This window comes from Eublepharis macularius, chromosome 2, assembly GCF_028583425.1.
Source record: "Eublepharis macularius isolate TG4126 chromosome 2, MPM_Emac_v1.0, whole genome shotgun sequence".
NCBI lineage: Eukaryota > Metazoa > Chordata > Lepidosauria > Squamata > Eublepharidae > Eublepharis > Eublepharis macularius.
The window spans coordinates 59,071,247-59,096,901 of record NC_072791.1 but is presented as its reverse complement, the minus strand read 5'-3'; the positions used below and the strand labels follow the sequence as shown (position 1 = coordinate 59,096,901).

Genomic DNA, 25,655 nt, shown 5'->3' with positions numbered 1-25,655 from the left:
TTCAAGCTCACTTTATTCAGTCCAGGCATTTACTTGAGAATGATTTTGGTATCTGAGGCTCCAGGGAAATGTTGGCAGTGGAAAAACTAACCTACGCCAGATGGCAGAGGCCAAAGAAATACCATAAAATATGGCTGCCATTCTTACAGTTCTCAGACAAGTGGAACCCCAAGCACTGAAAACCTGTGAAAGCGGGTAACCCTTTTCTTTTGCTTACATTTCCCTTTGCTACTTAGCAAACCTGAGAGGTATTGTATCATCACATATCAAGAAAATAATATGCCAGGCTGTTGGAACAGGTGGAAATGTTTATTTGTAACAACGCTCTGCAGGCAATAAATGAAAAACCAAATATGCTGCTGTGGACTTCCATGGCTGCATCCGCTAATGTACGAGCCTGCCAAGTTGGTACCTGCAGAACAGAGATTGACAAATACAAAAGAGCAACTGGCCTTCCAGGAACTCTTTTCTGCATTGCACATGAACACCTGGTTACAGGAATGATGGGAAAGACCAGTCAACAAATGCTGTTTGGGGGATGTTTTCATTAACTATAACAGTCTTTTGAAGAATACATTGAACACTTGTAACTTCAGTATATTTTGAAGAACGATTTCCTCTTTGTTTATTTCTTATTGGCAACAAAAGGGGAAACAAAAATGAGATATTGAACATGGTGCCTAAACTGACAATTCCTAAGTCATTGCGATTTTTTAAAAAAATGAATTGAATTCCAGTTAACAATCTCATCTTTTAACTGGAGCATCTCCAATTGAAAAAGCTGCTGGCAACAGTTAAATGCTGTTGTTATTCCTGTTCAATATTATTCTTTTCCTTTTTAAAAAAAGGATGCAGTTTGGGGTGTGAATGCAAACCCCCTTTTTATAGCTTAAAGTCAGCATTAGCATTTCATCTCTTATTGCTAGGCAACGTTCAGTGATGCAAATTCATCACTTTACAGAGCAACTTTCAATTTCACCTCCAACTGTACAAATGTTGTCCTGCCATCCATTAGATGCCATGATAGTTGGATGCCATCCCAGGAAAGATATGACTACTACTGGCGGAGAGTCACTGGCATGGGGCACAAGCAACTCTTTCAGTTTTAAGCCCTGGCATATCTCTGGTTGTTAAATGCACTCTATTGCCAGCTACAGTTTTTGTGAATCTTGTCTTATGATTGCCTTTTAAATCACTCTGAAAAACGATCATTCTGAGAATTAGATAAACTCCAATATAAAGGAATGAAACAATACCAAGCAGATTTCTTTTCCAAATAATACTTACTCTACCTTTCCAACTAAAAGGTAGATAATAAGTAATACTCAATATCTTTAAAACCATATTGTAGATGACAAAAGCTGGTATAATCAGTTGTTTAAATAAACATGCCCTTTCATGAAACAAGCATAACTGTTTTCACATGTAAACATTAGTGTTCCATAATGAGAAAGAAGGAAATCAACATGGGTTTGGTATGGTAAATTGTTGCAGTGAGGATCCCATTTAATAAAAATGGTCACCTTATGTCAAGTGTGGTATAATGGTTAGAAGTGGAGGGAGACTGTAATGTCCTAGCTTCAAATCCCCATTAGATTCAGATCCTGGGGGCCTTGGAGATGCTATCTCCTTTCTTAGCCTCAACTTGGTGAAATTTTAATTTTACTTGTATTGGAAACATTTATGTGCCACATTTCCATCCAAAATGGGTTCCCAAGGCAATGAACAACAAATACTAAAATGTTTATATATAAATACAATAAACATGCACACAAACCATGGAGGAGGACCAATAAACATTTACTGGGAGTACGTCAAACAATAAAAAAAATGTTTTCACCCACTAGCAGAAGACAAAGACAGAGGGAGACAGGAGACTCTCCCTGGGGAGGGAGTTCCAAAGTTTTGGTGCCACAACCAAGAAGGCCCTTTCTTAGGTTGCCACCATTTAGCTACAGATGGTGGGGGCACCCTAAGAAAAGGCCTCCTAAGATGACTGGAGAGAATAGGTAGGTAGGTTCATATGGAAGAAGATGGTCCTTAAGGTATGCTGATCCAAAGCTGTGTAAAAGCTTTAAAGGTCCTTGGATTGGGCCCAGAAGCAGCGTAGCTGGAATATTGGAGTGATATGGTCCCTAAGACTCCGTCCAATCCCTATTCTGTACCAACTGCAGCTTCCAGACAGCTACGAACCTGCTCTTTTATGGGGAGTGCAACCCCATCCAGAACAGGAGATATCTTCATTCCTGGGTCAAACCTTTCCCCTGCCCTACTAGCACCTCCAGTTTGTCAGGATTAAGTTTCAGCTTGTTAGCCCTTGTCCATCCCAAAACTGCCTCCAGGCATCTGTTCACTCTTTCCACAGTGTCCTTGGGGTCTGCTGGAAGCATGAGACAGAGCTGAGCGCTATCCACATATTGGTGGCAATTCAACTCACAAGATTGATAATAGGTAATAAGTATTGCAAAGCAATTTGCATACTAAGGGAGTAATTTCAAAGTAGCCTTGCACTTCCTATAGCTAAAAAAGCCCCTAGTTCCAGGTGAGTAGCCATGTTGGTCTGCAGCAGAACAAGAAGATTCAGGTCCAGTAGCACCTTAAAGACCAAACAGATTTCCAAGGTATGAGTTTTTAGGAGTCAACGCTCCTTTTGTCAGATACATGGATCCGATGAAGGAAGCTCTGACTCTTGAAAGCTCATATCCTGGGAATCTAGTTGGTCTTTAAGGTGCTACTGGACCCGAATCTTGCTCTAAAAACCCTCTCCTTAGCTGACTTTCCATTCCTTCAGTTGAAGAATTACCATACAACTCAATGTACTTTCTTGTATCTCTTTACATAGCTTGTATCTCTGATTTCAAAGGTCAAGCATAGAATTATTTTTTAAAAAAAATCAGTTAAGATAAAGTACGTTTTTGTACATGAGGTTTAAAGTTGTTCTTATGTCAACTAGCATCAAAGTTAACCGTAATGTAGACCTGTCTGAAGTAAAAAAAAAGAGCTACAAATATTTAAAACCAAACAAGCAAGTGACCTGTGAATTTAAAACCTTCCAGAGCCAGAATACCCATTCACATTATAAGTTGCTCTCCTCTGCTTCCTCTTCTGAATGAATAACTATCTGATTGGAACATAAATAGTTTGAGGGGGCAGTTTTAGGCTTCATGTATGAAAATGCCTCCCATGGATTTAATCCCACTAGGCCACAGTTGAAATGTGACTTCAACTCTTGCTCAGCTATAGGGTAGCTTTTCGTAAGTTGCTATTTTCCCCCCATTCTCACATTCGTTATCAGTAAAATATGTGATTTTCATATATCTTACAGGGTCATCATGAGCAAGACTGAAGTGAGGATTTTTAAGCAAATGTTGTAGAATGATATGAACCAGAATAACGTTCCTCTTTAAATCATTACCCACCTATGAGGACAATGGCCTTCAGTTTGTTGATGCAATGTTCTAAGAAAGAAAAGATATGTATCTTGTATCCTGAATGAAACAGATGTCATTTAAAAAAATTCTTTTAAAAATGCTCATTAGAAATAGACTGAAAAATCTTGGAGTAACTTCATGATTTTATTAATTATTAGAAAGATGCCAAGAAGCAGGAATATTAATAGTGACTCAGACTTTGCATGCCTTCCCTAACACACTGAAACAAAAGGCGTTTCTGTTACGAGTGTGAATGAGCCGTGGCATGCACATGTTCTTTTAAGAAAGGCCAAGGGTGCAGTTCTATTTTCTTAGCTCTGCTTTCATATTTATGTGTCTCATTTCCAGCTCATTGCTGATGCCTCAGTTGCGCTATCCATCAACACTTTTATCCTCCTTGTTCCTCAAAAAGAACATAAAATCCTTTTTTATGTGGTGGTAATATTATTGCAAATAAAAGCAAATACCAAAATCTTTATTAGTCTGCCAAAATAATAAACTATTTAATAAAAGCATGCTGTAAAAATAAGGTCATTTGCATCACTCAAATTTCTTGCAGGAAATACAGAGAATTATTGGTCAGAAAGGATAAAGTGACATCAAACCTTCCTGCCACTGATGTAATGCAAGCCAGAATGAGGGTTACAAATGGACTCAGGATTTGCATGTTTGTTGCCTTTAAGTGTTTTTTAACTCTGGCTGCCCATTGAAGGATGTGGAAGAAACCAAATGTCAGTGTTATGCTTTCGTGTTGAGATTCCCCAAGAGGGAGAACAAGAGACTGAACTGACTCCTATTACATATCATTACTCTGTGTAATGAAACCATTTCCAAAGCTCAAGCTGACCTCACAGCTACCTTAGTTACACACAATTTATTGTCCAAATACTTGCCATTTTTACATCAAGTATTAATTGTATTTAGTTTGGATTTGTGTCAAAGCTTCAGCTATATACTTTATTCAGTTTCCTTTTTTTCCATCACTTGCATTCTGAGCAATATTTTATGCTTTATTTAAGAAGGAGGTTAAATGTTGAAAGTTAGAAAAGGAATTCCTTATTCCTAAATTATTAGATTTTAGACTTTCTGCCTATGGAAGTGTAATTCTGGCCTCTGATTTCATTTTACCTCCCTTAATTGTCTTCTGTTTGAACATTTCATTCCTAACTGCTAGCCAAGGCAACATATTGGTAGTTTATCTGTGATCTGCAGAAAAAACAGTGAATTAGAAATAAATAAGTCATGTAATATAAAGCAGATGTAAATACATATACATTTCTTGTTCTAAAGTAAAATCTATTTCATGAAGATTCATGGCTGAGATTTCTATGTCTAGAATCTTAAATTGCTGTGTGTTTCCAAGAGGAAGAATTGTAATAGTTTGGACAGAACTAAACAGCCATGGATTGCAGAATAGTTTGCAAAGAATTAACATCTCGATTTTTCAGGTAAACACAAAAGGAATTAAAAGTTAATTCCCAAGTGAAATGAAAATTCACTTCCCTATAGAACTGATCTTTACTGCCTTAACTCACCTGCAGAACTAAAAAAAAGGCTTGATGTTCAGCCTAATCAGATTACTTTTACTGGATCAACAACTGTTTTCAGAGACTAATATGTGGATGTCCTCTTGCCATTTCTACGAATGCTTTCCCCACATCTGGTTTTGCATGAAGCCAATAGGAGAATTAAATGCTTTGCCGCTGCACACTAATACGAGTGGTGTAAGTAATATTACAAGAATCATCTTAAAAGATATATGACAATATTTAAATACGTCTTTAAAAAAGAATTACCATCCTTTTCCTATACTGATTGTATTAGTGTACACTTGCAAAAGCAGATTCCTCTCCTGTTGCCACTGTGCAAATCCAGATGTGTGGGGAAAACAGTGAAATGGCAAAACATCTACATGGTAGTCTCGAAGGGCAGATGTTCAATCAGTAAAAATCTAGCTCCTGCAGTGAAAACATTCACCAGGGACTCCAAGCTGTTCATTGCGGCTGATCCCCTGTCAATCTGCTGCACAGCCTGAGCCAGCAACAACTATGAAAATCAGTGGGCACACCTATGAACACATGAAGGAAATAGTTGTCAGAGTACTCTTATTTCTTTGCTTCCTATACAAACAAGAAGAATTGTGTACAAATACTCAAACAAAAACCTGAGCTTCTATCTGAATGGCTTGGGTACCCTGGACAACCCAATACAGTCAGACAGAATGCATAAATTGCCCTGTTCTGGCAATCATCCCTATCTATTGTAAAGGACAGATTAGAAAAGCAGTGGACTGTACATATGTAAGGTACATGCTGGCTGTACATGAAAGTGATGAGACTGTACTAGCACAGCAACATAGAATTTTAGACAAAAAGTATCACCCAAAGTTTATCATGTAGAATGCTAGTATAATGTTATGAGAAATCTGATAGAACATAAAATCCATTTTCATCACTATACATATCAAAACACTACCCCAACAGGTTGATGCAAACGCACACTTAAATGCAAAGACATAATTGCCAATATGTTCACTTCATGCCTCTGCATGTGTGTTAATAGTAGAGGTCTTGCGTCATGCGGCAGGTACAGAGTTATATTACATGCATTCTTGAGTTTATCTCTGGAAAAGAACAATTACACCCAATGGTTTAGGAACATTAATGGTCATAATTCTACTTAAGTAGAGCATTTTAATGGGCAAAGTTAATGATATGTATAAATACTAGTTGGACTTCTACTTTTTACCATGTAGTTATTCATTCAGCAAACTGGTTCAACTTAAAATCAGTTTCTTTTCTTTCTGTTTAATGGAAACACTCTACTACAGCTAAAAGTGCTTCTGTGATGAAAAATCATTTCATGTTCTCCAGACAAATTAGAATTTTCTCTCATTTGTGTTGTCTGTCTGTACTAGATGCTTTTAAGCAACAGTCTCTTGGTTTCAGGCCCTATCACCTAATAATTGACCATGACAGGAGTTATATATCCAGAGCCAGCGGGAAGAATGAATTGTATATGTCAGGCTCAATTACAAGGTGGAAGACCCGGCAACAAAAAAGACTGAACTGATTAAAGCTTAATGTTGACAAGAGAGTTGACATATCAGAATTATATTCAGAAGATGCACTCCCAGAATTCCTTCCCAGATGCCAGTACAGTCAATACCCTTGACTACTTTGTCTCCCCTTGTTTTCCATCCAGCTGGCATGCTGAATATTGTTTCATTCAGTAATACTTGGGAACGGTGATGCTCCCAGTCTCCAGAGCAGATCTGTGAAGAACAAAAAGAAAACTATATAATGCTTTATTAGACTAAAAGGACCCAGGATAATGGATGGGATAATGCCATCTACGGTAATGGATGCAACTCTTGCAAGACTCCTTGAATTAACTGTAAATGGAAGCTGCAAATATGAACTTGGATCCCATCATAAATCTCTATGGATGGAAGGGATCTGCACTGGCAGAACATGACATCTGTGCCTCTGTCCTCCTGCTGCACTACAAAATGCTCATCTCCCAAATGTTGCTCCTGGGAAACAGTGAACAATGAGGAATAGCACAAGGAGATTTTAGTAGGGGGAAGGAATAGGAGCAAATCACACCCTCTTCTATGAGTGGAAATTTTTCACAGGATCTAATCCATGTATCCTGGCAATTTTGGAATGTAGCAAACAATGAATCCTGTGAGTCTCTGCATAATTTCCCACCAATTAAGAGAAAACACCTATATGTGAAGTGGAAGAATCACCACAAGGTGCTTTTTCACCAACATTCAAGTGGTAAAGTGTCCAGTGAAAAAATCTTATCCCATGGGACAATTTTAGATTTTTATAGTATGGCAGTTTGCCTGCATTCCCCCACAAGCTGCTGTTTGGCTGCTTCACTGCTGCGTGGTGATTGGCTGGTAAGAGCCCTCTGGAAGCTCGACATGGCTTTGTCTGTCATGTGCACCTGCCTCCCACTTTTGGCCACTGCTCTTTGCACCATTCTTGATCATGTTCTTGACCTCTGCAATACTTTAGCTTTAGTGCCAGAACAGATATCCTTGTGCAATTGTTGGACATATGTATTTTATTTATTCTAGCCATTGGTAGTTTACAGTTCCCTGCAGGAGAATTAAATATTTCACTGCTGTTTTAAATATGATTGTAAGCTGCCTTGGAGGATCTGAAATGGCAAAAAGATATGGGCCGATTCCAGATGGCCAGAAATGGTGGTTTTTCTGCGGAAATAATAGCTTACCGGCCATGCGTTCACTTTTGTCTCCATCCGCTTTGTCTCGCAGCGTGCCGTGCCGTCCCGCTTTCGGATGTTCGCACGGCCAACTGAGGTACCCGGGATTGGTTGTTTCCTCCCCATTACAGTTGACGTCAGGGGCCTTCATTGGTTCGCATTTCGGGTTTTTTTTTAATTTTTTTTTACGTGTTATGCGCAAATGCGCAAACGTGCAGGTATGCGAATATGCAGCATTGACTTTTGTGCGCTTTTGTGCATTTGTGCAAACGTGCGACTGCGCAAATGGCGCCCGGTTTTAAAAAAAAAATTAAGGGAATATTGTTGCCGGCCGGCCGGCAAAGGAAGGAGGGAAAGGGGAGGGCCTCTCCGCGGCGACGAAGCGTCCAAAAGTGTGCAAACCCGCAATACCGCGTTCACACCATCCGCTTATAGAGCGCAACTGAGTGCCATGGACCGCAGGTAAGCCGGGACGGGAAATTGCGGGTTTTTACGAGTGAGGTCGCTGAAAAAGCGAAAGCACTTGCTCTATTTGTGCCCATCTGGAATCGGCTATGGTGTGTGTATTATGAACCAACAAATAAAAAGGTGCCCTTGCCCAAGTGAAAGACGCATGCTAGAGTTGACTTTCCCATTTTTATTGCAACCCGTTTTGGTGCATCCCATGCCACTCCCAAGGACCTCGAGACCCCCAGGAACACCTGATTGTGTGTGCATAGAAATCACAAAAGGGAGGAGTGGGACTCCTTCTTGTGATTCTTGGTAAATATTTTTTTAAATGTCACATTTTGTTTTGTTCATCAAACGGGACATCACACCAACTATCAGATGGCGCCTGCAACACCCAAATGACTATGCCCTATACAAACAGACCATTGGTCCACTTTGTGAAGCATGATTTACTGAACCCTCAAGGGGCATTGTGGGTTCTATGCAGGATTCTTTTCCATCTTTGTTACCTAATAGTCTCTATCTGGAGATCCCAGAAACTGAGCCTGGGCTCTTCTGCATTCAAAGTATGTGCTCTAGGACCTTCCCCTAGAACCTCCAACTAGTAAGGAGAACTCAGAACTAAAGTGGTAGCATATTTTCCTAGTCTTGAAATGTTTTGAAAATATGATATTCCTGAACACAAGCTTCACCTTGAAGGGTGTTGTTTTGTCCTCCTTTCAACAAATTTGTAACAACAGCAATACATACTTTGTATAAAACATCTTCTTTAGTCTGCGGCCAATCCTAAGCATGTTTACTCAGAAATCTGTCCCATTGAGTTCAATGGAATTATTCCTTAGTAAGCTGTTCAGCATTGCAGTAGACCCCTATTTTCTTTCACTGTTGCTGTCACCTCAGGACAAACCCACACGGTCAAAGCATAGACAAATCCTAAGCTGAATAACTTATGTTTCCTCTGAGCTACTATATAATAAAAATGCAGAATACATTGCTCCTAAAAAGATGTTAACGGATGTACAATAGAATTCAAACAAACGAGAAGACAGAAAATAACTGGCTCTAATGGGTACTATTTTAGGCAACAGTATTAATAGTGAAGTTTCCAAAGAAGCAATATATACTTTTTTACTTTCAAAAAGTGATGTTTTTAAGAATGCAAGCCTTTCAAACATGAATCATAAAATCCTGTTACAGGGAAGGCGCTTAATTTTTTCCCCCTTTCAAAGGGGCAAAGGTTTTGCTCAGTGAATTTGTGCAGGGGGAATATTTGAATTGGGGCTCCACTCAACTCCTATTCTCATTTTAAAATTCTGGGAAGATCCATTTACATCTCTTCCAGAATCTAATTTTGTTCGGTTTTCAGAATAAACAGTTTTATGTGCTTTTCAATTCCTCTAAAGAAATTACGACTTTGAAAGATTTACTTCACACCTGTGTTCCTTTTTTCTTTATGCTTTCACACCTCTAGTCTATCCATTATTTATTCATTAACAAGATTTTTAACCTTTCCTTTCTGCTCTCATAGGGCTACCAAGGTGGTTAACAAATTAAAACGTACACATTAAAATCTCATCTTAAAAACCATCAAAACCAGTACACAAATGCATCATTAAAACAATTTAAAACTAGGGCTTAAAATAAATACAAAAGATATTAACAACAATTAAAACACTGGGGAGGGATCAGTGAGGGAATGCCAAGCAAAACAAAACAAAAGTCTTCACCTACAGGCAAAGAACAGCAACAGAAGGGGGCAGGGCAAATCTCCCTGGGGACAGAATTCCAAAGTTTTGGTCATGACAAGGCTGTGCTCTCCTGGGTTTCCACCTGTCCTAAACTCAGAAGGCAGAGGACCTAAAGCAGGTCCTCCAAAGATGACAGCAATGGTTGGGCAGGTTCATAAGGAAGTAGGTAGTTCTTCAGGTATGATGGTTTTAAACCATTACTGAGCTTTAAATGTCAGCACCAGTGGTTCTCCAATAAAGTCATGTCAAAGAGTCACAGCCCACAGCCCTGAACAACTGTCTAGACAATTATAGCCTGGACCAAAACCCAGGCTTAGACCTAGAAAACATGAACTAAAAAATAGGAATAAACCATATTGGCAGGTGAAGCCTCTCACACCCCCTTATAATTACAGACTTCACATCTCACCTTGCAAATTAAGATTGGTACTAACACTATCATCCAAAGGGGAACAATATGAGCAGAAACAGAAGGCCACTGTCTCGGCAGTGAGTCCAATTGATTAACATGCAGCTTTCTTCCAAGCAGACCTTGTCAAGATTGCTCCCTACAGCCCTTTCTCCAGGATTCATCCCTTCCCTCTAGTAACGAGAGAGGCATTCCAACTTCTTCAGAATCCCCGGTCGGTGGCAGCCAACTCTTTAAATCTACTGATCAACACAAACAAATTTCACTCTTTCATTCTCAGAAATGACCAGAACTCCTTCGTCCCTCACCATATTGGCAAGGGAAACGGGTCAGGCTATCCACCGACTGAATGTGGGAATTAGGTAGTTTTTCCTTCTTTGACAAGGCAGAGGCATTTCCTATGGCATAACAAGTGAGATGAAACTAAACCGAACCTGACCCGGATCAGCGTTACATTCAGTATTTTTCTGCGGTCTGTCACCTGCAGACTGATCACAATAAGGCAGCAAGTCTGTACGTTTGCATAGAATGGAGCTGTATACTTACAATCCGAACAGCGTAAGACCCATTGAGCTCCGTTGGGCTTTTCTCTGCATTAATCACGTTTAGATTCAGGCTATAAACCTCACGATTTGCAACGCAATCCTAAGGAGAGTTACTCCATTTTAAGTCTATTGAAAGCAATGGGTTTAGAGTGGAGTGACTCTGTTTAGGATTGCAGTGCTAATTTCTCACATAGGGATTGAGCCTCTATGGGGAGGGAGGGATGCTGAGAGTCAAAAAAAGCATCCCTCTGTCCTACTTTTTAAAGGAGCTGTACGGTAAACCCCCTCTCTGCACGTACTCAGAGGCATTATGAAAAATTTCGCTGGCTGGGTCTGCATTCTGGCATCCAAAACAAGGGAGCTTTAGGGCAAATGAATTACTAGGCATGTATTCGGGAATCACCGCAAGTCGGCTTTGCAGAAGAAGCAAAAACACATCCGTGCCCTCACTACGAACAGCCTCAATGCCCTTTCATAGGTGTCTAGAAGTTTGCCTGATATTTTTCTCTCTCTATTTCTTCTGTAGAGCTTCTCAGCTCTCACTGCGATTGTAAACCGCAGCTGCTCTCCTGAGCTTACAGAAGAGAATAATTTTGCAGTCTGTGCGTATTAGAGAACGGTATCGCAGCCGGGCTGCCTTTTGTTTGCTCAGGCAGTTTCGAGGGCAGCCACAGGCAATGGGGGTCTTCCCAGAGAAGGAAGGAGCCTGAAACAGCAACAGCCGGACAGCAACGTGGTTGAGTAGAGACTGTGTGTGGCTGTGGCTGGTGCTGTACAGCCCGGGTCTCTCATAGATACTTAAGGCCAGCCCAGAGGGCGTGTTGTTCACGATGAAAGTAGTGGCTTTAATCAGGTAAAATAACTGCAGGGAAAAATATTGTCCTCAGTCAAATAATATCTGCACGGGATTGGGGGGAAGTGTGGGCAGTAGGGAGACGGAAAGGTGCGGAGCAGCCAACAGCCGGTCTCCTCTCTCCAGCCATCTCTTCTGGTGTAACCCGAAGTCTCCTTCCTCGCCTGGCTGCTCCCCTGATTTCTTCACGTTTCCGAATTTCCTTGCTCAGCGTGCAGAGTGACAGGTGTCAAGCAGTGCGATGTCATTGCTTTGCTGGGCATCACTGTTGTTTTTACATGCCTCACTCTTCCAGGCCAGTACATGAGTGTGTGTGAGGGGTAGGGGGGGAAGACCCTACTTTAAAGGTCCGCATGCACGTGCATTTTGAGAGGGGTTCAGATTTTCTTACTGTGCACATGCAAATGTATACAACATCTTCCTCAGCCCTCACTGCTCTGTCTGCAGTGTGTGGGGTGGGTAATTGGGAACGGACCGTGATGGGAAGTCTAAAGAGGGAATTGAGCAAGGCTGGCACCAGAATAATTCACCCAGCATTTTGATTTATTTTTGTGGGAATTTATTCCTGCACTTAGGATAGTGCTCTTGGGATGTTCAAAACTGCATGAAAGCATTCCCTTTCCAGATATATTTACTAAGTGTCCCATGCCTCCTGACCCACAGACCTTGAGATATGCACACTCATTTTCTACATGTTAAGCTGCTTCACTTGTCCGCCAGATTACTTCACATCTCTTTTCTTCCATCTGTCTCTGTGGGGCTAGATCTTGAGCCTGACTGTTTAACAGTCTTGTTAGCAGTAAGAGCAAAAAACAGTTTGTGCCACACTTTTCTTTCTTTAGAGACATTTTTATACTGCTTTTCATTTGAGCAGGGGATTCTGCCTACAGTTTGAGAAGCAACAATTTAATCTCACTAACAGCTAGCCATTATAAACCCAGTCTGTTTTAAGCCTGTGGATTGGAGGAGGGATGTATAGGACTGATTAAAGTTTGAGGACCTGCAGTGGTATGATCAGTAGACTACTTGAAGGAAGCACTGACCATCTTAGTATCAAGCTTTTCATTGGTTTCTTTTTTAAGGTGGCCAACATCAAACGTTCAGGAATTAATGCAGTAAAGCATGACTTGTACATACATTTGTGTGAAAATAAAGTCTTTGGATGGACTTTGGATCTTGTGGACTTGCTTCCTGACTGAATCTGTTCTATGGGACATTAGTGAGGCCAGTGGCGTTTAATGTACAGATCAAGAATGTTTTGAAGTATTTCCTTGCATTCATGCGCTATCTTGGAAGCTATAAGAGCATGTGGAACTTGTCGGGGGGGGGGAGCAGGAGTTGATTAAGAAGATTTATATAGAAGGATTATTTTGAAGGACTGGAAGTGGTATTGGGAGAGCAGGTTGTTTTATATGGGAAGACTGATATTTCCAGGCAGGCAAATCCAAAAGAATAGGAATGTTTGACATGGATTGTGATCTGAGAAGTCATTCTGGGGTAATTTTAGATTTGAAACAGATTTATCTCCAAGGTATGATGGACATGAAAGAGAGATCATGATTGGCCTCTGTTGCCAATATGCCTGCACTTGAATGCCTTATGATGCACTTGAGCTTTGATGGCATTTCTCACATCGTATTTTCATAAACATCAGTAAATGCCACTGAATGTGGATGTATATTCATGTCATGTGAAAATGAGAGCATTTCATTTTTCAGTCCAATACAGCTGCTTCCAAATGCATGTATATTTGTGAAAATCTATACTTGCATTTGTGGTATGAGAAAAGCCACACACGAGTTGCATTTTCTTTAGAACATCTTGCAGGAAGAACTATTCCAGTTAACACTGAGGATCATAACCTAATGCAGGTTTCTCGGTCCACTTCTGGAGTTGATAGGGTACATGAAACTCACAGTTACATTTCTAGCCGTATGAGTTGCTCAGGAGCAATCCTGGCAACTGAAATGGTGCTTTCCATGAAGATAGTTTCAGTTAGGTAGCTGTGTTTCTACTACAGACGAACACAGCTACCCACCAGGAGCAATTGTGTAACTAGAAAAAGTAATCTGTGAGTCTTCTTTGAGTAAGAGGAATTCCTGATCTTAACATCCTGGATCCACGGCAATCAGTAGAAGCAATCTTATATTAATTTTCTGACCTTTAACGTGAAACAATAAAGGAATATTTGCAAGTACACATCTGCTATGGTTCCTTACTGTCAAACCAGTAATATAAGAAGCCAAAAGAAGGGGGAAAAATTCCTTGTCAATATCATTCATTAATATGCTGAGACCCAGGCCTTATTAACATTACTTTTATTTAGGGATCATCCCGGGCATAACTTATAGTGCTTTTTTAAAATGAGGATTGGATATAGTGCCTTACTGTTTTAATTGGGACCTGTCAAAAATAAAACCCAAGGGATTTATCAGATCCTTTAAAGGGTCTCTAATATGGCCTGTGGCATTCTTTCAGCATTCCATGTAGTTATGCAACAGTCTCCAGGGACAGGAACCATATGTCTTAATATCAGCCTACTAACCGCCCCCCCCCCCCCTCAAATTATCCCTAATTACCTCTAATTTAGAAGCTGGTGTCAAGAATAGGAAAGTGGAATGTAGTTCACTGAGTTCAATTACTTTATTATTTCAGTGGTGATGTTTGTGAATTCAAATAGTTGACGCATTTTGGTGAAAATATAATGGGTGTAACCCCTCGATATCTGCGTCAGGGAGGGGTTGGTCCTAAACCCCATCTAAATTTGACACTCTTTTAAGCATTCAGCATCTGCTTTTCTTCCATAGATTCTAAACATCTTTGAAGTCCGTTAAGTCAATTCAACCAGTCAACCACAGGGTGCCCTCCCCCTTTTGTGTGAAGGACGAAAGGACTTGTTGATGGCAATCTCAAACAACTTCTTTATTTTTTTAATGTTGTGACTGTTGCTTTCAGTGTTTCAGGGAACAAGAGAAAATGCCTGTACTCAAGGGAAAAATGCCATCAGAAATTTGAATGGCCTCAATTGTGGGATAGCTGATGCAGCTGGTTCTTGGAGGTGTTTATTTTCTTTAGTTGTTTCTTTCATTTCCACCTAATATTTCAAACATCTGACATAGCTCTCCTCCAATGTACTAGCTATCTATTGCTAAATGAGGAACTCCACATGCAGATGTGCTAGTAGAGACTCTCTTCACTTGCAAGAAAATATTTAAGTGTTAAAGCAACTCCCCTGGCTAAACAAAGATGTGTGAGGGGGCACTGAGCCATTGGTGGTAAAGTGCACTTCCCTCTGCCATCAGGAGTCAATTAGGCAGTAAAGGATAGCATATGAGCATTGACCCTGACCATGCACAGAGCTGGAGGATTAATGGGGAGGCAGGGCTCAGTGGTAGAGCATCTGCTTTGCATGCAGAGGGTTCTTGGTTCAATCCTTGGCATCTCCAGCAGGTTACGTGAAAGACCTCTACTAAGATCCTGCAAGTGACAGTGAACTTATTGTACAATCTGTGTAGTGTTTGCTTGATTTTTCTTTACTAGTGAGCTGAATAAGTCTCATGTAACATTCAATATATGCACCACTGAATATATGATTTTAAAAAAGTTTAAATGACTTGTTTGATCAATTCAATGAGTCCAAGGCAATTTAAATAGTTTGTGAACTGCTACTGTTTCAATGGCCTTCTACATACATTCTTTATTAGTACTTTTTGATTCTTGTGTTAAGTTTTTTTCCCCTTTCACTTTATATGTGCTTACTTTTTTCTTTAAAGTACAAATCCATATTGATGCTTGGAAAAAATAATAGCAAATTGAGCATTTTCTTTTTAAAGCCCGGAAAATTATCTGTAAAGAATCAAGCATTTGTGCATCACAAGTACTTTGGTATTTAGCAGCTTTCATTCTGCCTAATGTCCTTAGCAGCTAAATTGTCTCTGATGGCAATCTTGCACCCACACAACTGTGTTTCGCATTTGAGATTCACCCCATGTGAAGTCACTAAGAACTGAGCTTTAACAATAAGTGCTTTTCAAGCTTGCTGTTTGGTTTCTGGAAAACTACCTTATGTTCAAGGCTTGTTTTTAATAGTTGCGTTCTAGCAGAATGACACTACGCTGGCTCATTTTTGCATAAAATTTAAGATTACAAAATTCTAAGCCTTTTCCTTCTCGTTGCTATACAGCAGCCCTTTAAAAATCTTTAACCAATGTTCTGTATATTGCTGCTTGTTTGTTACAGTATAAATTAAAGACTCTGAAGGAAATTCTGCTAAAGTAGTGACCTGATTTTTGAAGCATTAAAAATGTTGTTTGTTTGCTCCAGAGAGTTAATAATAGGAACCTTGCTCATGATCCTGTGCTCCATGGGTTCTTTTGCATGCAAATAGGACTCCTAGCCACCATGGACTTTCCAGTCTGTTCTGTATGAGAAATTACTGTGTGCGTAAAGTGAGGGCTCTGTACTCCAAACTTTCTCTGTATTAAACAGGATATGCTCTTTCTTGCTGGTGTCGAACACTGGAGCTCTGGAGTGTTTATTTCAGCGTATAGATTGGGATGCATATCCCAATTTTGAACTTTCAGTTTCAGAAATATTTTTAACAGTTTTTTTTTAAAAAAACAGTCTATTTATTAAATCACATCTGTGTATTTCATAGCTTTGAAATAAGTATCATAACATGATCACAGTGGTTTTCTTAGTGATCTTGCTGAATTATCAAATAATACATCTGATTGCTTTTTTTTCTTTCTAGTGGTGGGAAAGATAGCTGTTACAATATGATGCACTGTGTTGCTGCTGGGCATGAGATTGTTGCCTTAGCCAATTTAAGGCCTGCTGAAAACAAAGGTGAGAAGTCTTCATTGCTTGTAGGACAACCCTCGCGCTCTTCCATCATACCTGATGTACTATGTACCTAAGGGCTTGCTCAAAGACTTTGTCAGAATATTGTATGCAATGTCTAAAGTTAGTTTTCATCTACAGTTACCAGTATGCTTGTTTCAGCAAGGAAAATAGCAGTTCTGTGAGCTTGGTTCAGGGTGGGAAAATAGTCCCAATCTGTACTTGCTTGGGCCTGCTGTCAAGAAAAACAAACAAACAAAAAATGCTAGGAGCTCCTCCAGTGTCATGTCTGGCTTGGCCATGTTCTTTGTAACATGTACATTTGTTCTCTATTGCATGACTGCATTGAGTTTACTTTGCCAGTTCTTCACTGGTAGAATAGTTGGAAAGGAATAGGCTAAGATGATTTATTTCATTGGCAGCCTGGGAAAACCTATAATCCCGTTCATTAGTTTGCGTTCACGCAAATTAATTGCCTTCCAAAGTATGAAATGTTGTTGCTAAAACCACAAAATAGCCACCTTGAAATATTTCTAAAGAGATCTTTGTAGCAAGAGATGCTCCCAGTATCTTTATTTATTTTGTCTTGTTACTTAGACCTACTTAATTAATTTATTAGTTAATAAACAAGTGCTATTTTAAGAATCAGAAATATTGAAGGGCATTTGGAAAGATTTTTGTAATAAATGTTTACATTCATATATATTTCTACTTCTGATTAATTGCTTAAGACTGCAGAAACCTCTGTAGGGCTTGCTACAAGTAAATGTTTAGCTTCAATGAGGTAAACGTCTAGCTATTTATATATATTAAAGTGCTGTATCTTTAGAATTAGTAAGGCGTTACCTTTGGCTGTTTATATCTGTTTTAATATAATTCATTAAAATGTGGTTAGTGTTAATATTTCATTGACATCTTGTTTTAAGTATAGCATTCTTAATCAAGATAGTTAAATATACTACGGATCATACATGCTGACGGGCTGGCAAGATTGGTTATCCAAGTGCTAATATTAATAATGGCCTGTATCCAGACACATTTCAGATACTTAAGGGCACAAATTTTCATATGAGAGGATGATGATTTCTCCTGATTTCTCTCCTACTGTAGTGCTATTCCTGGGGAGGGGGAATTCATAATAATCACTGACTATTAAGAAAATTTAAGGACATGGTTGGATACTAACTACTTGTTTATTATTTTTAAAGTGCCTTAAAGAACTAGGGTTGTGTGTGTGTAAAGTGCTGTCAAGTCATGATTGACTTATAGCAACCCCAGCAAACGGGGAACTTCCGGTTGGGGTAATGGCGAGACCGACGTGATTCGGAATTCCGGATCAACCGAGGTGCTGTTTTTCGGGCTGGTGGGGCACCCAGATCGCCCACAGCCTCCGGATTTCAGTTAGAAACCCGGCAGGAATGCTTGTAGCCCTGAGAGTGAAGTGTCTCGGCGGGTGGGAGGCTCTGAATTAAGGGCTTTCCTCCCAAGCCTTGAGATCCTCATCGGAGAAGGGCGGCCAAAATCTCTGCAGCAGCTTTGGGAGTCATTAAATTGACATAGGCTCGTTGTTCCCCAAGCCTCGGGAACGGATTTGAACAGAATTGGATGTTTGAAGCAGTGAGCACATCCCAAGAAGTTTATGTTAAGTTAAGATTACTATCTCCCCCAACGGACTGTTTTACTGAATAAAGACCAAACTTTTAAAAGAACAAAAGACTGAGTTACCAAGCTGAAAAAGTATACTAAAAGACTGAGCAGTTTAATTTGAGTTGTGACAGTGAGAAAAAGTTAAAAAGAGCTAAGAAGAATATTGTTTTGCATACCTGTGGTTGGGGAGATAGCGACGCGGTGGGCGGATTGTGGGAATCGGAAGGCGGGATGCGAGACAGGAAGTAGAGGAGAGGAGATAGAGCGCAACGAGGGAGGTCAGGAAGACCAGGAAGACCCGGAAAAAAAATAAAGTTGGAAGAAGAAGTGAAGTACCCACCATTGGAAGTAAGGGAAAGGAACCGGAAGCAAAGGATTCACCATTGAAAGTAAGGGAAGACCATTGATGTGACAGTATTACCACAGAGAAAGATCGCCCGACATTTTATATCATAGAGAAACATTGCCCGACATTTTAAGGGTAAGGGAAGCCTCAATCGCCATTTTAATTGAGGGCAAACATTTAAAAATTTTGATATATATTTTGATATATAAAAATAGAGACTTGAATTAAAAAGAAGACGGAGTTAAGAAAGAGAGCTGATTCGTGGGGACCCAAGGCAAGTCCGATGGCCTCCAAAAAAGAAAAGGACTGGCAGGTTGCCATTGAGAATTTGGATAAGAAAATAACAGAGGGAAATAAAGAGATTCGGGAGATGATACAACAATTACAGCAAAACTTAATGATGGAAATGAAAGAAGTGATTAAGTCTGAGATTACGGAAGTTAAAAAAGATGGAAGCAATAAAACAGATTTACAGAATACCCAACAAAAGGTGCAAGAAACGCAACAGATGGTGCAGGATAGGGAGAAAAAAACGGAGGCTATACAGACAGACGCTGTGGCTATGGGTGAAAGAATGGTGATGATGGAATGCAAAGCAATGGATAGACAAATTCGTATGAGATCGGTTCCGGAAAAAATTGATGGATCTGCTCTTAAACAAGTAGCTGAAATATTGGCAAAATTTTTGGGACAAACAGAGGAGGAAATGATGACCCATTTGGACTACTTTGATATGATTGATTTACCAAAGGTGCCGGAGAAGCTGAAAGAGAAGCTTAGTGCTGAGATAACAATAATGGAAGTGTTACAAGCAATACAAGCTACTACAGTTGGCAAAGCTCCGGGACCAGATGGAATTACAGCAAAATTTTATAAAGTGATGGTGGAGGATTTGAAACAAATGATGCAAAAAGTAATGAATGAGATATTGGAAGGGGTTGAGATGCCAGATACATGGAATGAGGCTAATATTACATTGATACCAAAGGAGACATTAGACTTAAGTAACGTTAAGAATTACAGACCAATATCTCTAACTAATAATAACTATAAAATATTTGCAAAGATATTAGTGGAAAGACTTAAGGCTTGGTTAGTGGAATTCATAGATGAAGACCAAGCTGGCTTTTTACCGGAAAGACAAATAAAAAATAACCTACGAGTGTTACTGAATGCCATTGAGTATTATGATAAAAATCCAGGGAAGCAGGTTGGCTTTTTCTTTGTGGATGCGGAGAAAGCGTTTGACAATTTGAACTGGGATTTTATGTTTGTAACAATGGAGAAGATGCAGATGGGAGAGAAGTTTATACAAGCAATAAAGGCAATATATTAAAACCAATCTGCAAATATAGTTGTCAATTCAGTTGTGACGAAAAAGTTGGAAATAAGGAAAGGAACAAGACAAGGCTGTCCGCTTTCCCCACTTCTGTTTGTAATGGTATTGGAGATCTTACTTAGGCAAATAAGAGAAGATAATTCAATAAGAGGATTGAGGACAAAAGGATTTGAATATAAAGTGAGAGCTTTTGCTGATGATATAATGGTGATAGTGGAGGATCCAATAGAGTGCATGCCAAAATTGATGAAGAAAATGAAAGACTTTGGAGATTTAGTGGGATTTGTAATAAATAAGGTGAAGTCCAAAATACTGTGTAAAAATATGACCAAACAACAACAAAAGGAGCTGATGGATAAGGTGGAATGTGAAGTAGTGAACAAAGTCAAATGCTTGGGAGTGGAAGTTACTGGGAAAATATTGATTTATATAAGAATAATGATGACAAGTTATGGCAACAAATAGATAAAGATATGATCAGATGGAACAAAATGAACTTGTCATGGTTAGGTCGCATTGCAGTAATTAAGATGAATGTTCTTCCAAGAATGATGTTTTTAGTACAGACAATACCTGTTGTCAAGGATAGTAAACAATTTGAAAAGTGGCAGAGAATGATTTTAAATTTTGTTTGGGCTGGAAAAACCCCCAGAGTTAAAATGAAAGTACTTTATGATGCAAAAGAAAGAGGAGGTCTACAATTACCAAATTTTAAATTATACCACGATGCGGTATGTTTGGACTGGTTAAGGGAATGGTTGTCATTGAAGCATTTGAAGTTATTAGCACTGGAAGGATACAATAAACTATTTGGATGGCATGCATATCTATGGTATGACAAAGTAAAAGCAGACTCTATGTTTTTACATCATTACGTAAGAAGAAGTTTGTTTGCTGTATGGAACAAATATAAGAGATATATGGAAGAGTCTATACCAATGTGGATTATCCTTGCGGAAGTAGTAAATCCAAGAACAGAATATGCGGGGGAAGATTGGTTGACATATAAAGAGATTCTTGAGATAAAGCAGAACAATTATTTGCTTAAAGGTAATGATGAATTGCCATTCCAATATGGATGGTTTCAATATATGCAGATAAAAGACTTATATGAGAAAGACAAAAGGAAAAATGGTTTTAGATTACAAAATTCTGAGATTGAGAACTGCTTGCTTCAGGGGGGGGGAGAAAATAATTTCTAAAATATATAAGATATTACTGAAATGGTTTACGGAGGAAGAAGTTGTTAAAGTTCAGATGGTCAAATGGGCAATAAATTGTAATAAGGAAATTTCAATGGAAGCTTGGGAAAAGGTGTGGAAAAATGTAGTTAAAATTTCAGCATGTTCCACTGTGCGTGAAAATGTATATAAAATGTTGTATAGATGGTATTTAACACCGAAGAAGTTGGCCAATGGTAATAGCCAGATGTCTGATAAATGTTGGAAATGTAAGCAGCATGAAGGTTCATTCTATCATATGTGGTGGACTTGTGATAAGGCTAAGCAGTTCTGGGGGGATATAGTAAAAGTTATGTCAGATATTTTACAAAGGAATATAAATAAAACCCCGGAATTGCTGTTATTATGTATGAACCTAGAAGATTTTGATAAAATGGACAGAGTTATGGTGTTTTATATGAACACAGTGGCCAGAATGTGTTATGCACAGTTGTGGAAGACTCAGGAGATACCATCTATGGAAGATTGGATTTTGAAAGTTTTGAATATGGCAGAAATGGACAAATTAACAAGGAAATTGAAAGAACAAGAAGAATTGGATTATACATTAAGTTGGGAAAAATTCAAGAAATATGTGGAGAAAAAGTGGGACATGAAGGGGAAACTGTGGTCTTTGGAGAATTAAAGGGGAGATAGAAACTTACTTAAGGTCAAAAAGGGGTATATTTTATTTTATTGTATTTTATTGGATTAGTATGGAGTTATAGTGTTATAGTAATAGGTACTTAAGGAATAGAATGTTACACATATATATGTATCTTTTTTTTAGTTAGTATATTTAGTAGTACTTATGTACTTATATAATTTTTATATTTTTAATTAAGATAAGTAATATAGTAAGTGTAGATAGTTAAGACGAGTAAAGAGATTTGATTAGTATGCATAACATAGATATATAGTATAGACTTTAAGAATCTATATGATATACTTTTTAGATTAGATTAGATTTTAGATTTAGATTTTAGATTTAGATTAGATTTAGATTTTAGATTTAGATGGGTATGGCAAACTGCTGGGAGTCACCAGAAAAGGGGGGGGGGGAAGGATGGGGAAAATGTTATGGGGTAGATAATGTTATTGATTTCTGTGTATGTTTGGGAACCCATCCAATAAAATTGTCTTTTTAAAAAAAATATAGCAACCCCAGCAAACGGTTTTCAAGGCAAGTGAGAAGCAAAGGTGGTCTGTCATTACCTTCCTCTGCGGAGTTTTCCTTGGTGGTCGCCTATCCAATTACTGACCCTACTTTGCTTCTGAGATCCGTCAAGATCGGTTATACCATGCCACCTTCTCTCCCAAAGAACTAGGTGCTGTACAGAAAAACAAACAAATATCCCTTGCTGATAAACTTGTATGTATTTGGTAGAAATGGTATGAAAAAATGGTAATTAAAAGTTACTAGCAGAAAAACATTTATTGCTGAAGATCCCTAATTCAGAAAGGAAGGGGGGAAATGAGTGGTCGACGCTTTGCCTGCCAAAGGTTCTAGGTTCAATTGCAGACATTTCTAGTGGTAAGAGTAAGGCTGGGAAAGTCTCCTCCTGCCACAGGCTTTGGAGAACTGTTGCCAGCTGGAGTGGACAATACTGGGCTACCTAGACCTATGAAATAAAATTGTAAGGAAGCTTTATATAGTCCTATTAAATAATGAATGTCTTGAGCATCCTGATCTATGAAATGTTCATTACGAAGGTTCTTATAGAACTGGTATATTTCCAAAATTGATAGTGTGACCCTATGTAGTTGCTCTTTTCTAAGCATAGAGGGCTTAGTCTGGAATAACTCCAAGTGACCTTCATATTTTGGTTCAGAGCTCTTGATTCCTGTTGATACAAATCAGCTGCTAATCAGTGGATTCTACATCATGCTCTGATATTGTGTGGTATCCTACTGAATGGTAGGATTAGCATATGAGATGTGTCTCTTGAAAGCAGCACTTGGGTATGGCTTGTATTGAAGGAGGCTGACTGGAAGGTGCAAAGCAGAAACTGATTATTTTGCTTATAATTGAATTTTACACATTGTGTAGCTATTGTTTTGATGTGTACTACCAATCTGTATTCTTACGGATTTTGTGGTGATTTCTGCAGTGGCATCATGATAGTATAAAATGGTCCCATTGCATATTGATGAAGTTAATCAGGACATAACTTGCAGCTGTAAGTAATAGAAACAAAATAGTATACGCAAAAAACCTCTCCTTTTGAAGTTTGTTTGTTTGAAGTAGACAAAGGACATTCTAACAAACTCAGGTCTAGTTTATTTACTAGGGATTAGACCATCTGGCTTTTCCATTGGTGAAAATGGGAGCAAGGGATTCCCTTTGACTATCAAAAAAGGCTACGTTGAGGCTTATGGGACTGGCATGGACAAAAGGCATGTGTGATGGGGGCTGTAGCAAGGAGGGGAGGTAGGTGAGATTAAATGAAAAATTTGGCTGGATATGTAACATCAAATATCATTATAACCTTCTGTTTCTCTCTGTTTCAGAGGGCAAAGATGAGCTGGACAGTTACATGTATCAGACAGTAGGGCATCATGCCATAGAACTTTATGCTGAAGCCATGGGTTTGCCTCTTTATCGTCACACTATTAAGGGTACTAGCATTTACACTGGCAGAACGTATACCAGGTGTGAAGGCGACGAGGTTGAGGACCTTTATCATCTTCTAAAACACGTTAAGGTACGTTGCCCAAAAGCTCAAATTAAGTTAAAATGTGAAATGGTTAGTTAAATAGAGTTGTAGACCTGAAGTCTACTTGCAACTCTAACTGTATTCATCTATGTTTTTGCTGTATATCCCACCATCTCATACCAAACTATAAATGTGGTTGAAATGGGTCTTAATTTGTAACTTATTCTACAGTTTTTGTTGCTTCCTAATATCAAGCTAATGACCTCATTATAGTATTAAAAACTGATTTATTCTATGAAATGCAAAATATATACATAAGAAGGGTTTACTCACGTTTATTCAGAGGATACATTATGTTTTGTTACTTCAAGTTTCTTTCCTTCTGTTTTATATCTTTTGTTTCTCTGCTTGACTGTATACATGTATTCTCCACGAAGTTCATCCATTTTAAAGCCAAATTAAAGATGATGGAATTCATTGTCTATATTATGTTCCTTATTCAGAGTACTACATGGTACGTTTTCAGTTGCAGCTTAGTGGTGATGTTGTGAATTGTCAATGATAGTTTCACAGGGGCAGTTTCCATACTACCTTAAAAAAGCAGCAGGCTCCCGAAACACTGGCAGCTTCTTCGCGTGACGTTTTCTTTAAAATGGATGTGGGGCGTTTTTTCAGCTCATATCGCGCAAAGAAGCTGCCAGCGTTCCAGGAGCCTGCTGCTATTTTAAGGCAGTGCGGAAACGGCCAGTTTTTCTTTTCTTTTTTTAAAAGCTGTAACCCTTTGGAAAGTGAACATAACTTGATCCAAGCTTTGTGTGCACTCTGGTACTCATATACAGCTTCCCATTTACTTTAGTGAAAGGTGTAGCTGCATGTGTGTGACTACCTCTTCTTTCTGTCTAATTTTATTCCATCCTTTCTCCAAAAAGCTTAGGACAATGGCTGCTTCCACATACGTTGGATAATCCACTTTCAATACTCTTTAGTGAACATTTGAAACTGATTTTCCATGTGTGGAACAAAAAATCCACTTCAAAAGGATTGCGAAAGTGCATTGAAAGTGCATTATTCAACGTGTGTGGAAATGGCCAATGTATGCAGCTCTTCTCTCCCCATTGTATCACTGTAAAAGCCCTGTGTGGTAGGTTAGACTGGGAAATATGGTTGGCCCAAGTGAGAATTTGAACAAGGGTAGTCAGTAGTCTGATATAGTAATCTGTGTGAATGGGAAAGCCCATGTATGCAGAAAATCAATGTAAGCATTGGAGGCCTTCTTTGAGTGAAGGGTCATTGATTTGGTATACTTTGCTAGATATGAGAACTCTGACAAATGGAACAATAATAAAATTATTGAACAGTCTGAAAACGATTTTGTTTTTGTTATTTCATCATTATGGTCTGGATAGGAATGATTTTACTGAGAAGATAACAGCATTTTTTGCTTTTTTTGTGATGTTCAGCGTTACTGCTTTTTTCTTGGTCCAAATTTATACACTTGAAACAAGGCTAAAGTCACAATTGTACTGATGGCTGAGCAGGATACTTATTTTCAACAGGATACTTATTGGTATTGTTCTATCAGAAAAGATTATCAACAAAAGAAATATACTTTCTATCAGATGGAATATAGTAATCTTTATGTTGCTTCTAAACTTGGATTTCCTTTGTAGAACAATGCCTGCACTCCACTACAGAGAGATCTGTGATGGGTTTGGCAGAATAATTTTAGTACGCGCACAGCTTCAAGGAAATATACAGTAGCACTTCTGAAAGGCAATAAAGAAAACAAAGGTGTAGTGTGTTCATTCTGTTCCTGTTGAATCCTGTCTTTCACTTAACTGATGCAGGATTCAATAGCAATTTTGCCCCTTATACCAGTTTCAACTAAAAGTCTTTCCTCTGACATTCAAAACTCCATGAATGCAAAGA

The 25,655-nt window shown here is 38.8% G+C and overlaps 1 protein-coding gene across 1 annotated transcript in view; it reads left to right on the top strand.

The window, feature by feature from the left end:
• Positions 1–11,590: 11,590 nt before the first annotated feature.
• Positions 11,591–25,655, top strand: part of DPH6 (diphthamine biosynthesis 6) — a 338,189-nt gene continuing 324,124 nt past the window's right edge. Inside the window, exons 1-3 of the mRNA XM_054971781.1 lie at positions 11,591–11,675; positions 16,429–16,523; positions 23,581–23,774. Of these exons, the coding sequence (XP_054827756.1) occupies positions 11,653–11,675; positions 16,429–16,523; positions 23,581–23,774 (312 nt within the window). The 5' untranslated portion in view covers positions 11,591–11,652. The remainder of the gene's footprint in view (positions 11,676–16,428; positions 16,524–23,580; positions 23,775–25,655) is intronic.